The 18,553-nt window shown below is 25.7% G+C and overlaps 1 protein-coding gene across 5 annotated transcripts in view; it reads right to left on the bottom strand.

Annotated features, from left to right (window-relative positions):
- The window catches only part of LOC145260535 (uncharacterized), a 452,053-nt gene that overhangs the window by 164,889 nt on the left and 268,611 nt on the right, over window positions 1–18,553 (bottom strand). For all 5 annotated transcript variants that reach the window (XM_080118742.1, XM_080118741.1, XM_080118746.1 and 2 more), the window contains one exon: window positions 8,425–8,537. In XM_080118742.1, the coding sequence (XP_079974868.1) occupies window positions 8,425–8,537 (113 nt within the window). The remainder of the gene's footprint in view (window positions 1–8,424; window positions 8,538–18,553) is intronic.

The raw sequence follows: 18,553 nt of genomic DNA on the forward strand, positions 1-18,553 counted from the left end.
GAAGTTTCGAAACAGACAGACAGTGCCTATGTATGTGACGGAATAAGAAAACTCATTAAGATAAATAAAGATTAAAACTGATCTTGAGGGTTAAGGGATTAATGCAAGTGCTCTATATTGTACAGGCTTTCATTCAAGATTATTCAGATAAATAAAGATTACCTTTAAAGTAGTTAATAAAATTCTTGTACATCATATTAAATATGTTATGAAAATTTCTATGACGTTTTTATCATAAATTTTTGACAGCATTAATCTCACTTCAAACAAACAGTTCAACTTAAAAATATGAAAGAATCGTAAATTTAAGGTACTTTTTGTGATGCGATTCCGATTCCTCCCAAAGTACACTATTCTTATGATTTCCGATTCCGATTAATCATCCCACCACTAGTTTCTCTACATCTGTTCTTCATAAGGTGTGCAATATCACATGCTATATGGTGTCTTCAATTGTTAGTCAGGAAGACAATACCGTCACTTCAAGTGCTACCAATTGATTTTATTACCTGACAAAGTATAAAAAACAAAGTTTGTTCATTTTTTGCTTATTCATAGACCTATTTAAACCACGTTACTTAAGCAGTTCTGAGTGAAAATGGAGGTTCAATCTTTTTTTTATAATTGATAATAACTAGAATAATATAAATTAACACTAATATCCAATCATGGCTAATGGAATAAGAACAATTTACTCTTGTAAATTAAATAGAGAGTTCAGTTCGAAATTCTATCCAGGTTCCCAATTTAGACTAGAAAATGCCTGTATTGAAAAGATTAACTTAAATATCAAAGCTTACATCAGCTGAAAGGTGAATATTAGGCACAGCCAAAACAGGAGAATAAGTATTTCTGACAGTCTCTCTTTAAAAATCTACCGAAAATCATAATTCAATACAAATTTTTCACTACTTATTGATATATATATATATCTTTTTTTTCATAATTGATATATATATATATCTTTTTTTTCATAATTGATATATATATATATCTTTTTTTTCATAATTGATATATATATATATCTTTTTTTTCATAATTGATATATATATATATATATCTTTTTTTTCATAATTGATATATATATATATATATATATATATATCTTTTTTTTCATAATTGATATATATATATATATATATATCTTTTTTTTCATAATTGATATATATATATATATATATATCTTTTTTTTCATAATTGATATATATATATATATATATCTTTTTTTTCATAATTGATATATATATATATATATATATATATATATCTTTTTTTTCATAATTGATATATATATATATATATATATCTTTTTTTTCATAATTGATATATATATATATATATCTTTTTTTTCATAATTGATATATATATATATCTTTTTTTTCATAATTGATATATATATATATCTTTTTTTTCATAATTGATATATATATATATCTTTTTTTTCATAATTGATATATATATATATCTTTTTTTTCATAATTGATATATATCTTTTTTTTCATAATTGATATATATATCTTTTTTTTCATAATTGATATATATCTTTTTTTTCATAATTGATATATATCTTTTTTTTCATAATTGATATATATATATATATTTTTCATAATTGATATATATATATATATATATTTTTCATAATTGATATATATATATTTTTCATAATTGATATATATAAATATATATATATATATATATATTTCATAATTGATATATCTATATATATAAAAATGTAACTCTTGGTTCGTTCGCAATTAATAGTCTAAAAAATCACTGGACGGATGGCTTCCACGTTTTGGTATAATATGTTTACTATATCCATGTGTGTTTTTATATATTTCTTTTTAATTATAACATTATACTTAATTTTTCTATGATAAATAGGTGGGTTTCTTTGTACCGATAGGCCATTTTTTTTTTATTTAGGGACAATTATTTATTACCGCTTCCTGTCACGTGACCAGTGTTTCTAATTTAGCGGTTTTCCTGCTAGATCTGGAGATTTCGTTTGCAATCTAGCGGGAAATTCTAGAAAATCTGGAGATATTTCGCACCCACACACCCGCAAGCGCTTGAAAATACTTTAAAACATAAAATAAATTCATTCATGTAAGTAAAAAAAAAAAGTAGCATTTATTGCCTTTGGTAACAATTATTTATTGATTATTTGTTTTGTTTTTCACCTTTTTTTCGGCTAACCATTCTTAAATCTCGCTATAAAATCGATTTTTCCAAGTACATTTTAGGTGGGGGGTGGGCATTCCAACCTTCGAAGTTTAGTTTAAAATACGAAATTTAGAAGTATTTAGTCGAAAATTGTAAAAAGCAAGAAACAACAGCAAAAAAAAAAAAAAAAAAAAAATCAATCCAGTAGAATTTAATTATCTACCAACCTAAATACTTTTAACATGCTAAAACAAAGTTTTTTTGTTTTTTATTTTTCTAATTTCAAAATATGTTGCACCATTATTGTGATGTTTAATTTGCAGTATATTTCAATTTAACTTTTATTATAAAAAATTTGAGTTTATGATTTGTTTCCTGAAAAAAAAAAAAAAAAAAAAAAAAAAAAAAATACCCTCTCTGAAAAAACAGGTAAAACTAGCTGATAAAATACGGAAGCTAACCACTTCAATATAATTCCAGAAACATATAGTGAGAAAACACAGAACATTTTATATATTGAATATACTATATTTATAATTTTTTTATGGTAGGAAGTGAAAATAGGGAGTTTTTTTTGGGGGGGGGAATTAGCGATTTTTGAAAATTTCAGATGATAAAAGTTAAAAATCTAGCGATTTTCTGGACATTTTTCTCCTGATCTCGCGGATTTTTTTAAAATCTCAGTTGCCAACACTGCATCACTAAAAAAACACTACAGGCTTAATGTAAACAGAATGTGTTTACAATATCGGTAAATTTTCAATGGGTTTAATCACATGATTATTGATAAATTAACCACACGTGGTCGCTTTCCTATTAAATATTTATCGAAAAATGTTAGGTACAGACAAAATGAATGCCGACGCTCAAAGTGTATAAACATTTTGACCCCTCCCTTTACTTAAAAATTCACAAAAAATCAGGAAATTAACCAATTTTAATGAAAATTGCAGTATTTATCAAATAATGATCGCAGAATATAATGAACTAATTATTTTTACTTAACTCTTAGTGAAAATGTTTTATTTTGTTTAAACAAAAAATACCTTTACTAAAGTTATGGTTTTCAGTAGTAAATAAAAAATGCAAGAATTTATTTTTGCTTTTTTATATAAATAAAGCATTGTAATTTGTAACAATAAAAAATAATTTTTTACAGTAACATTACGAAAAAAGCCCCTAAAGTCCGTATTAATGAATTTAAAAAAAAAATAGCATTAATACAGTAAGTTAGGTAAAATTTGCATAGAATGCTCTGCTTTACGGTTGTTGTAAAAATGGAACGGAAATTTGAATTTCGTTCCCTTTTAAATTCGGTACATTTTTACATTACGTCCAACTCATCGTTCACATTCGACACATCAACTTTTATAGCTTTTCGGGTATGCTGGCAAGGTTAGGGGTGTCTATTCCGAAAGCCGTTCTTAACATGGGTAGATTGGTAGGTGTGTCAGAAATTTCGTGAAAAATAGTGAATAATTCCACCCCGTTTTTCCAAGCTTATAACTCCTCGAAAAATGAAATTCAAGCCCTTATTTTTTTCAATTAAGGGAGCAAGGACCAAGGTTTCATTAAAAAAAAAAAAAAAAAAAAAACAAACAAACAAACAACGTGTTTTTAAAAAAAAAAAAAAAGGTTTAAACTTCGGACTTTACAGGTAAATTTCTAAAAAACACTACTTTTTTTGTTTAAAATTTGAATATATTATTTATTGACCTTTTCTCTTCAATTTGTGATATATAACACTTTGGTGAGTAAATTATTTACTTTTTAATAGACATTTCAAAATGGGAGACGTGAATTATTCGACCTCCTGTCTTTCCAAGCTTATAACTACTCAAAAAATGTAATTCAAGCCCTAATTTTTTTTCAATTAAAGGAGCAAGGACCAAGGTTTCATAAAAAACAGAAACTAAAGAAAAAACAAACAACGTGGTTAAAAAAAAAACAGGTTTTAAACTTCGAACTTTACAGGTAAATTTCTAAAAAAACACTACTTTTTTTTGTTTTAAATTTGAATATATTACTTATTGACCTTTTCTCTTCAATTTGTGATATATAAAACTTTGGTGAGTAAATTAATTATTTACTTTTTAATAGACACTTGAAAATGGAGGGGGGGGGGCGTGACTTAAAAAAAAAAGTTTGTCTAAAATATTATATTCGGTTTATTGGAAAGAGCATAAAATTTCACATTGACCCTGAAAATATCGTAAACATAGAATCAATAGAAAAATTTTGATAGATTTTTAAAATTGAAAAATATGGAGTTCGTAAAATTCATTAGTTTTTTTTTTAAAATAAAAAAAAAATATTTCTATTACTTTTAAAACAACTTTAATAGTTTATTTTGGAAGTATAATCCATAAAGAAAATAAACAACCCACTTTTAAAAGAGAAATTACGAGATTTCTATATTTTATTCGCAGTTTCGTGATAAGGGTATCAAAAATTCTGATACATCTACTAGATTGGAGTGTTTATTTGTTGTAAACGTACCCTACAACCTATAAATGTCGACATTTCCAACGTGAATGGTAAGCTGGAATTATGTAAAAAATAACAAAAAGATATACCAAACTGACTTTTGTTTGAAAATGGAATTATTTCCCTTTCGTTATTAACTTTTTTTTTTTAATAAATATTTTGTGTTTTATATACATAAAGTACAATTGTTGAATGTTACTGTTTTGATTATATTCGTTTGAGGGGGGGGGCACAATTAAAACATTAAGAAAGATTAAAACGAAGCGAAATTTAAGTTTCCGTTTCATTTTTACAACAACCGTAAAACAGCGCATACTCAGCAAGTTTTATCGTAATTTATAAGCATTATGTTGAAACACTAAATCAACATTTTATTTATTTTTTTGCATAATTAATGATGTATTTTTCTGTTTATTTTCTGAACATCTGTTACAAAAAAAATAATTTGTACATTCTCTTAAAAAAAGAATCAAATTTTTCTCTACTTTCACATAACTATTTACAGTGTTCATGTAAAGAATTCATCTGTTCTTTTAATAATAAAAATTCCGTTTTCAAAGAGAAACGTTTACTGACAAATTTCTTTAAAAAAAAAAGAAAAAAAGTGCAATATATGTATCATAATTGATATATATATATATATATATATATATATATATATATCATAATTGATATATATATATATATATATCATAATTGATATATATATATATATATATCATAATTGATATATATATATATATATATATATCATAATTGATATATATATATATATATATCATAATTGATATATATATATATATATATCATAATTGATATATATATATATATATATCATAATTGATATATATATATATATATCATAATTGATATATATATATATATATCATAATTGATATATATATATATATCATAATTGATATATATATATATATCATAATTGATATATATATATATATATCATAATTGATATATATATATATATATCATAATTGATATATATATATATATATCATAATTGATATATATATATATATCATAATTGATATATATATATATATCATAATTGATATATATATATATCATAATTGATATATATATATATCATAATTGATATATATATATATCATAATTGATATATATATATCATAATTGATATATATATATATATCATAATTGATATATATATATATAATAATTGATATATATATATATCATAATTGATATATATATATATCATAATTGATATATATATATATCATAATTGATATATATATATATCATAATTGATATATATATATCATAATTGATATATATATATCTATCATAATTGATATATATATATCATAATTGATATATATATATATATCATAATTGATATATATATATCATAATTGATATATATATATATCATAATTGATATATATATATATATCATAATTGATATATATATATATATCATAATTGATATATATATATATATCATAATTGATATATATATATATATCATAATTGATATATATATATGATAATTGATATATATATATATGATAATTGATATATATATATATATCATAATTGATATATATATATATATCATAATTGATATATATATATATATCAATTGATATATATATATATATATCATAATTGATATATATATATATGATAATTGATATATATATATATATATCATAATTGATATATATATATATATCATAATTGATATATATATATATCATAATTGATATATATATATATCATAATTGATATATATATATATCATAATTGATATATATATATATCATAATTGATATATATATATATCATAATTGATATATATATATATCATAATTGATATATATATATATCATAATTGATATATATATATATCATAATTGATATATATATATATCATAATTGATATATATATATATCATAATTGATATATATATATATCATAATTGATATATATATATATCATAATTGATATATATATATATCATAATTGATATATATATATATCATAATTGATATATATATATATCATAATTGATATATATATATATCATAATTGATATATATATATATCATAATTGATATATATATATATCATAATTGATATATATATATATCATAATTGATATATATATATATCATAATTGATATATATATATATATATCATAATTGATATATATATATATATATCATAATTGATATATATATATATATCATAATTGATATATATATATATATCATAATTGATATATATATATATATCATAATTGATATATATATATATCATAATTGATATATATATATATCATAATTGATATATATATATATCATAATTGATATATATATATATATCATAATTGATATATATATATATCATAATTGATATATATATATATCATAATTGATATATATATATCATAATTGATATATATATATCATAATTGATATATATCATGATATATATATATATCATAATTGATATATATATATATCATAATTGATATATATATATATATCATAATTGATATATATATATATATCATGATATATATATATCATGATATATATATATATCATAATTGATATATATATATATATATCATAATTGATATATATATATATCATAATTGATATATATATATATCATAATTGATATATATATATATATCATAATTGATATATATATATATCATAATTGATATATATATATATCATAATTGATATATATATATATATCATAATTGATATATATATATATCATAATTGATATATATATATATCATAATTGATATATATATATATCATAATTGATATATATATATATCATAATTGATATATATATATATCATAATTGATATATATATATATATCATAATTGATATATATATATACATATCATAATTGATTATATATATATATATATCATAATTGATAATATATATATGCCTACATTCCCTCCTTTATTTGTGTATACTAATATGCTTAAAATAATTAGCCGAAACTCAAAATATATTTTAATGTAGGGAGGTTGAAGTTGTAAATAAAACAAAAAAAACCTGCACATGTATCAAACTTTAAGGTTGAAAATCCGAATTTTGAATGTGTTCAATTTTGTCATCTTTTAGCAATATATATATATATATATATTTTAATGAAAAACACTACTTTTAAATCTTTGAAAAATAAATTAATTTTCTTTTTTTAGCGAGCTTAATATTGCTAATATACCATTAAGTAGGAAATGCTTTGAAGAATCGATACAAAAAAAATAAACAAAAAAAAAATTGATAAATAACTGCGCATTTTGCTAAAAATATAATTTCTTTTGCAATTTCTTATTACTTGATATCAATTCACCTATGGTCGATAATACGCGCTAAAATAGTTCTGCATTGACAAACAGTTGTAACCGCCCCCTTTTCCCAAATTACGTCTTGTAAAGCTTTCCATAGTTTCTTTAAAAAAAAAAAAAAAGTTTTATATTATTCTGCTTTTCAAATCAAATTAAGACTTATCTTCCCGGAAAAAAAGTTGCTTCAAGAATAATGAATTTTAATAGATTTTAATTCGTTTTCAAAAAAAAAAAAAAAAAAAAACAACTTGGTTTCTCCTTCACTTTTTGGCCGTGTCTAGTGAATATAATAACCAAAATAAGAATAGCAACTCTAGTTATCAATTTTCATCTAAAACTTCTCAAACGTAATAGAAAATATGTACGCATAGAAAAACGAATGAACCAAAAACAAACTTACTCATCTGCAATAGCTCGCTGAGAGAGATCTTCCAGATCTCCAGCATCAAATAATTGGGCATCAGTCAACCCAAAGGTATTTCGGCAAATTTCAAGGAAAATGTTAATATTATCCTGCAAAAGATTAAAATTTTTTTACTTATTTAAATAAAATATTTACATGGGATTCTTCAACATATAAAAATCAAATTAAAATATTTGTATTTTGTCAAAATTTGGATGCCACAAAAACAAGCCTACTTTTTTCTTTTTTTACTCGTATGTAAATTTATTACCAATGATGTGAATGATAGTTGACAAAAACAAACAAAACATTAATTCAATGGACTTTCAAACCTGACATTTCCCATTAAATTAAAAAATAATGGTTAAAAAAGAGAGGAATTTTCACGACATTTTTGGTATCTAATGGAATATTAAACAGAATTATTTTTGTATATTAATGTTGCATTTATAGTGCAAATTTTTTGTGCAAAAGTATTTTAAATTGTTACTTAAAAATATATATATATAATCTATATAAATAAAACAGTAGATTTATGTATGTGTCTATAAATATTTAACTGATAAACTTTTAAACTACTGGTCATATAACACTAAAATAAACAGGAAATAATCATACACCAAGGATGGTTTATAACAAGTAAAATCTTCGTTTGGATGAATAAATGTGTACAGAAATATGTTGACAAGTTGAAATGCAAAATGTTTATTTCAACTTGCCAACAGGTTTCTATTAGTTTTGCGCATGTGCAAATTCATTCATAGCTTGAAGCGTTTTAATTTTAAATCTATCTGGTAGGAAACATGAATGGAGCGCTAAATGTTTTGGTTTTGATTTCAGCTAATGACACTTAATTTAATTTTCCAAATTCTATCTAAAAAAATTGGTTAAAAAAAAGATAAAGAAAACATTGGTGACTGATCGATGCATCAGTGTATGTGTGTGTGTGCATGCAAATTTACTGTATATGTGAATGGCACATAAAAAGAAAATCAAGTAAAATAAGTTCTTAAAAATAAAAGAATGAGTGATAATAATAATAATAATGATGATGATGATAATAATAATAATAATGATGATGATGATAATAATAATGATGATAATAATAATGATGATAATAATAATGATGATAATAATAATGATGATAATAATAATAATAATGATCATGATGATAATAATAATTCTGATTTCGTTTATGAACGTCTCTGGAATAGGATGGGATATATTTCCAGAAGATTTCCCTTAATCCCGGCTTCAAACCAGGAGCTTCAAAGATCAAGGGTTTTCCTGAGGATGTTGGTGGTACCTATAATTGCAGAGGTTTAAAGGCCGCCTAAAACATTGGGGATTTGTAGTTTTTTCAATTTTCCTTCCAGACGACTTGATACTACTCCTAGTGTACCAACTACGACCGGGATTATTTGTGTTTTAACCCCATGTATATGCCTTATCTCCAAGGCCAATGGAGCATAATTGCTCCACTTCTCATTCTCTCTCACACTAATAATAATAATGATAATAATAATAAAATGATAAATGAGCAAAAAATGATAATGATAATGAGAAAAAAATATAAAAATGTTATAAAAAAGTAATAAAGAGTTATAAAAAAAAAAATGGCAATCATCTCTAACTTTGTACTTTTTTTTTTTAATAAATTTAAGAGTAAAACCAAAATTTTATGTATGCAGTACATTTCAAAATTTCATAAGATGCTCAATTGATTTTAATGCAATTGAATTTCTTTAAAAATCATTCCTTCATTAAATTATGTAAATATTTTCTTACAATAAATTAAATACACCAACCACCTAAGAGGATAGGGAAGAGGAGAGAAATTAAAGTAAAAAGATTCCTGAGCAAGAAAGTAAAGCTAGTAAATAACACAATGGTTGAAATAACACAATGGTTGAAATAACACAATGGTTGAAATAACACAATGGTTGAAATAACACAATGGTTGCATAGATGACGAGTTGTTAGTAAAAACTGATAAAGATGTTTTAGAAAAAAAAAATACTTTGAAAAACGAAGTTATGAAGACCAACTCCCGTGTGCAATCATTCAAGCGATATTCAGCACTCAGAAAGTGGTTATATTCATGTCAAAAATTGTTACAATCAATTTTAGTTTTATGAGAAGGAAATAAAAATCAGGAGAATAGTGAGTGATGAAGACGGGGATAAGACATTGTCATTGGAAAAGTAGCTGAATGCTACTTTTCCAATGGAACCAGTCTGCATTTTTTTTTTAAGAAAATATTGAAATATTTTGAAGTTCAAATGATGCATAACTCACAATTCACATATCAAAAAATAATTTAAAAGCTCAAAGAATGCAAAAAACTTATCTATGCCACATAAAGTAGGGGACAATGAAAAGTATGAAGGTATATATATATATGTATATATATATATATATATATATATTTATGTGTGTGTGTATGTGTGTCTTAGATAGAGATATGGTAACTATCTAATGGAATATTAAACAGAATTATTTTTGTATTATAAAATTTATGTATGTTGGTAAAGTTGGCGATACATGGAGGAAAGATGAAATTCTAAAATCAGGTGGTCCAAGAAAAGAAGCTATTAGACTAGAAAGTTTTCTGGTATCTGGAGACGGCTACAGTGAAGGGGTGTGATTTTTCTGCTTACGTTGATCAAGACTTTATGATGAGGGGGTACAAGTGAATAAATTCCTTGGAGCATATTCTGTGGAAAAGTACTTGAAAACCAAGCAAAGAAATGTAACACTGCAGTGATATGACAGGGGATGGAACCTGGTAGACAGTGTGGCACCTATTAGGTTGGCAATATTTATGTACCCTGTTCAAGAGGGAAATAGCAATGATTGGTACACCAGCCAAGATGTGAAAAAACTTCATGCATGGGCAATGATGACTTTACAGATATATCGGATACTGGCAAATGTGAGTTTTCTAGCCTGGTAGAAGGAGCCCACTTTCTTTGCAGCAGACTTAGCAATATCTCCTAAGTATTTATTCTAATTCATATTGATCATTAGAAATGTAGCAAGAAAGATCTCATATTAAAAGGTATTACCATTCTCTTTTACACGTTCAAGTAAATTTGTTTCAAGATCGTTTAATCTATTAATGCTCATGGTCCTTTTAGGATCAGAAAGACATTTCAGAATTATCTGTATTTTTCATGGGTATCTGTAGTTGATTATAAAGATTAATGTACCTTTCAAACATAATACTTACTGACTCATGTATATTGGCAACACTTATGTCTCAATTTTCAGTATATTGTACAAATCTAGAGTGGAAAGATATAATCAGATAAAAAAATTCTTAGCAAGTAGTCGTTATAACCAATCTACAGTTTAATATATAGTAACTATTTTATAAGATAAAGTAAATCTTTGAAAAGATTTTGCTTAAATATAATATTTACAAATTATTTTTAGCAATAAATTAAAAAAAAAAGTTTAAAAAATAATTGGGCACTAATGGATTAAATAATACCCAAATGTACCTTTTTATGTATATTTTAAAAGTATCTATTCTGTTTATCATCTGTGAATTTCATAAAGTTCATTTTCAGTTAACAAGGAACGGAGGAGACGTGCATTCACTAAATGTTTCTAGTCACGCATGTCAATACTTGTACAAGCTTTTCTAGCCGAGCTATTTAAGTCAATAGCCAGGTCTTGTTTTTCGTTAGTTCTATTGGTATTTGGACTCAATCTGATTAGATCAAATGTGAAAAGAAAATAAGATAAATTCACTGACATCTTGTAGCAGCCATCATACAGATCCACAAGAAAAAAATAAAGAGTAAAGGTTGCGCCATTTGTGTTCTCCATTAGATTCAGGATTAAACCCAGAGCAAACCACTTACAAGAGTAACTTTGTGTGTGTGTGTGTGTGTGTGTGTGATGAGAAGAGTTCACTTATGGAAATGATCACTGGTTTTGCAAAAGTAAATTCTCGGTGTTACAAAAAGAGAAATAATTTTTCCTCCAGTGTCAGAGTGAAAATTAATAACGTAATATTGAACACTGATAAGTGTTTGGAAAAAGAAAAAGGTTAGATAAAAAAATTCTACATGTCTTTAAAGCAACAATGTATTCATTAACTATGAATGCCCCCCCCCCCTCCAAAGATTCATTCAAAATTTTAAACTGGATTCATTCTATTTCTTTATACTGAACTAAAAGATTCTAAATGACTTGCATTAAAACACTGGTTCATGGAAGTTAAGCAATGTTGAACTTTGCCAGTATTAATGTTTTCCACAGCCTCCACTGATATTCACTGGTTCACCTAATTCATATTTCTGAACAGTGTATGTACCTTAAATAGTTTTCACATCCTGGAATTTACTTCAAGGGAAGTAACTCCTGTCATATGACATTGACACTTAGATTTGTTATCATTTAAAAATAAAATTCGTGCTTCTAACAAGAACTCCCTTCCACATCCCAACCTCTCTCCTTTCAACTTGGTATATGGTGAAACAAATTTAGCTGCATAAACTATGTCTTATTAACGATATGCTCTTGATTAATATTGTGTTTCTGTGCGAGACTTATTCTAAAAGAAGATTGCCCTCCATCACCACCACCATGAAGATCACTACAGGCATGGGGATTATCAAAACATTCGTCACATGAATTTTAATTATGATTTAACTTCGATATTGGTCACCCAGCCAATGACATTAGAGCAAGAGTCTGGCTCCAGGGAAAATATAGCACAAACACACACTCATATGAGTAATATAGTTCTTCGAGTTCCAAATATCAAGTTTTCTGTTATTAATTTGTTTTCAAAAGGTATACATTACAATATTGTTTTGCTCGCTACTAATAAGTTGGCAAAATTATGTCTTTGTTGAATTTTTAGTCGTTTACTCTACAGATGCTTACCTAAAAAACAATAGAAAAAACATTTCCTTGAACAATTTACGTAGTCCATCCAACCAATAAGCTGCGACTGTACTCCCTGTATTCTGTATTCTGAACTATGACGTCACTTTATATAATAATCTGGGGAAAGGTTTGAACTCATCACTTGGTGTAGCTGAGTGAAATCAAATAGATCAGACTCATGTTTTGATAAAGCAACTAATCTAGGAGAAGAAAAACTAAACTCATGCCAGTATTGCTTCTTCCAATAGTATCAAATGTCTCTGCCATGGAACTTAAGTACTAGTGAGTCAGGAGAAATGCGGTTGATGACTGTGCAGCTTTTGTTTCACTATACACTCATTACACATAAAAAATTTAGAGTGTGTCCATTGTCTCTTAATACAGGTGACCAGTCAAGAACAAGAGCATTCAGAAAAGGTAGACTTCAATCAAGGCACAATAATAACCGATTTACTCCAATGAGTCAATTTTCAAATATTTTCCAAAATGTTCACATGTGTAGGTGTGACGATTCAGCATTGTGCAAGTTTTTTCTTTTACACTATTGTAGCTGAAAAAAATACACTGTCGATTGAATTCACAATAAAATGTAATTCAGAATATGCAAGATGAAAAGAAGTGAAACACCTTTGCACAACAATTAGTCACATACTTTATCCAAATTGTGGACAGTGTCCTATTTTGAGGAAACCCAATTTAGAAGATCACAACAGCACATACTTTGCATGAAACATAATTTGGTTTGTATTATGTGTTCATCTTGGATTTTTTCTCACAAAGTTTCAACTAATGTAACCTCCAACCTTCAGGTATATTTTTTCAAATTCAAGAATGTATATAAAATTTGGAACTGGGCCCTATATTCAATCGATGGGAGTAGCTTGCTCTTGTTCCACCAGCCATGATCAGACAGAAGTTATAATTAAGTTACTAAGGCCTATGGTACTACAGATAGAACTGACAGTCTTCTGAAAGTTCAACCGTCAGTACAAGCAATACTAAGAATACAATTACAAATTACTTGAGACTTCTAAAAGCAAGCTACTTCTAGGGATTGTAAAAAAAAATTTAAAAAATAAATTCAGAAACAAATTTTACTCTTCCCAAATATATTGCCTTTAATTCAAAATTGCATTGTCCTCCAGTGAAGATGGTCAGGAATTCCAAAACAGCCGATTTTGAAAAGTAAATAAAACAATTTCAATGATCCAGGTTCCAAGTCAGGTTCAAAAATAGTACAGTAATAATTTTATGTGAATTTGCAATAACTAATGTTTTATTTGAGGCTTAAACAACTCAGATTTTCAAAATTCAGCAAAATTCTCACCATCACCTTGTTTTTGCAATTTTCCAAGATTTTCAGTAAATAACTACCTCAACTGTAGAAGTTGCAATTGATTTTTAGAATAATTACACTTTGAATTAGTAACACAGTAACACCCCCAAAACTTTGATAGTTTTAGACTGGGGAAAATTTAGGATTTTTGTACCAAATCCAAAGTGTCTATTTTTGATGAGCTGGACTGCCTCCCCACATTCAGAATCGTATCTAATTTTGCCCTCAAGAAAATAGGTACTACTAAAAAGACAATTTAAAATGAGAAAATAGGAAAATTCAAAGAAAGAACATCAAGAGGATTTTCAAAGTTGGAAATCATAAAATAAGAATGAAGAAATTGAGCCAAAATTTAAGAAAATGTTTCATGAATGCAAGTAAAACAATCACTCACCTCCATCTGTTTTATCTGGTTGGAATAACCAACATGTTTGTATCTTTTTATGTCAAAGACAAATTTTTTAAAGAACATTTGTATAAAAGAATCTAATCATTCAACAGTCTATTTTAGCTTTAATATATGTAGAATTTTTATTCAAGCAGCAGACAGATTTAAAAACAAGTTGTGAGATATTGGAATGTTTGCATGATTTCAAATATCTTGATTCATAAATTGCAGATAGCGAAAAAAAAAACAAATCCCATGGAAGTTTGAATTAAATTGGCATGGAAAATGTTCAAATACATTAGACAAGATTTGGAAATCACAACTCAATAAAAAAACTTAAGTTCCAGTTCTTCAAATCCACAGTTGAAAGTGTTTTACTGTATGGAATAGAAGGCTAGGCCTTTCCAAATGAAATGAGCAAAAGGTTATATGGTTCCCAAACCAAAATGTTAAGAGCAGTCCTAGGTGTCACTTGGAATAGGATAATAATGATCTAGATAGAAAACTGAGTAAAATAACAACAGTGTTCGAAGCCAGAAAGTTAAGACTTATTGGATGTAGAGGAGAAAGCAAAAATTGGTATGCCAACTACTGATGTGGAAAAAAACAAAAACAGAAAGGAAGGCCAGCAATAACATGGGAATCAGTTAAGAAACGACACTGGTTTATCAGTGGAGAATGCAATGGAAGATGTGAAATATGGAAGATATAACTAAAATGTAGAAAGATTGAAAATTAACAAAAGCAATGAAAGGGAAACAATATTAAACTAGTTTAGCTACACAGTTTTTCCTGGAATGCAAGTGAAGTAATTTTGATTTTTAATGTTTTATTTGTTTACACATTTTTAGACTTAAGGTAGATTAGACTTAAGGTATATTTATATTCTTCAATTTAAAATGAGTTATCTTCTTGCTAATATCTCTTTTTAGCTAATTATTTAAAAATGTTTCATATTAACTGTGGTCTTGGCCGGACTAAGTAATGTTTGAAATAATTTATAGTGAAATAGATTATGTTACCAATAAAACAATGAAAATTGGCTAGTCAGAAGCAAAGTTTGATTTGTCAGTTTAAATGCTATTTGGGTCTGAGTTTAAAAATATGAGAACTTTATATGTTAGATAATCTAGTTGTGTTGCATAATTTTTTATAATGGTAACAGACATTTGTAGATTGATTTGGAGATGCAAAAAAAATTTCTGTATCTAAACATCTCATGTTGACAAAGTTATTAAAATTAGTAATTGATGTGTAAGGTTTTACTGAAAAAAAAAAATCTTAACCTTTCAATCAAAAAGAATTACAAGTTTTGATTAGCATATCTTCTTCGACTATTTATTTTTTTTTTTCACTCTTCTTTTACATAATAAAAATTCATTGGAATAAAAACTATTTGGGGGAGAAAAATTTACAGAAAATCAATCTGTAAAAGAAGCAAGGTTTGAATTTTCATCTATATAGTGAACTATACATACTTAAAGCAAACGGACAATGGCTATTTGACTTATGATTCATAAACATAAGATTTTGAGTGGGACAAGGCAAAGTAAGTAGACAGAAAAACAAAATTGAGAAAATTGGGAGGGGATTCTTTACAAGTGACTGTTTAGACATCGCAATTAAGCTCCACCCAAATCAAAAATTTAAAAAAAAAAAAAAAAAAAACCAAACAGATTGAGTCAACTTGATCTGCTAAAAATAAGATCAATGCTTTCAATTTCTTAAAATGTTTCAACTACTAAGTTTGTATGTTTATATCAGAAAAAAATTCTAATTTCACACCTAAACATGACAAATACACACACAATCACCAAATCTTGACCACACAACTCATAAGTTCTAAAAATTGCAACTTAAGTCAATCAGGTTTACAAACCAGACATCATTGCTCCTGATGTTCAGAATGCAGTGTGTGTTTACATACATCTATACGACAGATCATATTGTGATTTAAAGCCAAATCAGAGCAAAAAAATCTTACACGTTTCTGGATAAAATTCTAAATAAATTATTTTTAAAAAAAATTTAAAAAAATAAAAAAACGATTATGTTCCTGAATTTTTGACATGAGGATTGATAATTCGTATTATTTGGAGTACTATTCTCATCTTGAGTGTTAATTTTATAGGGCCTTGTTTATTGTAGCCTCCAACCTTCTTCAGGTGTATCTTGTCAAACCCTGGAATCTTCCTATCTAACCTGAGAATGTACACGCAATTTCAGATGGAACTCTTAATTCATGTGGAAGAGTAGCATGCTCCCTTTCCAAATCCAAACTATGAAAAAATCTTATGTCAGTCTTTTCTGGATATTTGCCCTGATTTTTTTTAGTATCAAGTTTTAGCTTGTATTAACCTCTATATCGCTCTTGACAATTCTAATATTTATCTAAAGGTATTTTTAAACCTGGATATTATGAAGCTTTCATCTAACATTTCTGAAAATGGGATATGTTCATATGATAGTTTGGATTTTGTTCAAATATGCTCTTAATTTTTTTCCAGAAACACGTGGACGATTTTTTTTTTTTTTTTTTTTTGCTCCAAACTGACATCAAAAATTGGCTGAGTAATTTGCTAGACACCGCAGAGGTCAAATCTTTTGAACTTTAACCCCTTGGCAGCTAAAATTTTTGACCTAAACCGATTAAAAAGCTTGCCCTATCTCTGAATACCCTTTATGTAAAATTAAAATTTCAAGTATTTAGACCCAAAATTGGCGGAGGAGTTTGGTAGAGTTTTCAAGGGTCAAATCGTTGAACTTCGACCCCTTGACAGCCAAATCTCTATACTCCTTATGTCAAATCTTGAGTCTGTAGACCGAAAATTGACAGTTATTTGGTAGGGAAATGTACACAGACACACATACATTTTTACTTTTATAGATATATAGATTTGTTAAATTCTGTAATTAAATAAAGATTATACCGTTTTTCCAAAATTTGCTTTTTTTTTTTTTTTTTTTTAAATCATTAAAGAATAACATTTTAATTGTGGATGTGGAGAATTTATCTCCTTGCAAGCAATACTTTTAGACGGTCTTCCACGAAAGATTAACAATGTACAAAATGAAAAATTCACCCAGAAAAATGCATTCCAGCCATAAATAATTATTTAATAATTTACAGTAATCTGTTCCACTTTAATTTCATTTGAAAATTCAACTGATTTGTTCAGAAATTTTTACTTCTATGTTATCCTTATAGCCCAGTCGTGCAGTACACTTAAACAGGATATTTTAATTTATGCAGATTTCATATGTATTATTATAGAATCAATCCTCCATTGATTATTATATATTACAAGGAATAATTTGCAAAACAAAAATTAAATCATTCATTCATCCAATTCCATCTGTGTTTGTTTACATCTGAAATTTTATTATCTTTTGCCGGTGTAATGTAAAATTTCAATTAATGAATGTAAAATAGATAGCTAAATGAGAGATATATGACTTGTTTAGTTTATTGTAAATTATTAATAAAATTAGTTAAA

Source organism: Euprymna scolopes, chromosome 36, assembly GCF_053919585.1.
Source record: "Euprymna scolopes isolate OS-2025 chromosome 36, ASM5391958v1, whole genome shotgun sequence".
Lineage (NCBI taxonomy): Eukaryota > Metazoa > Mollusca > Cephalopoda > Sepiida > Sepiolidae > Euprymna > Euprymna scolopes.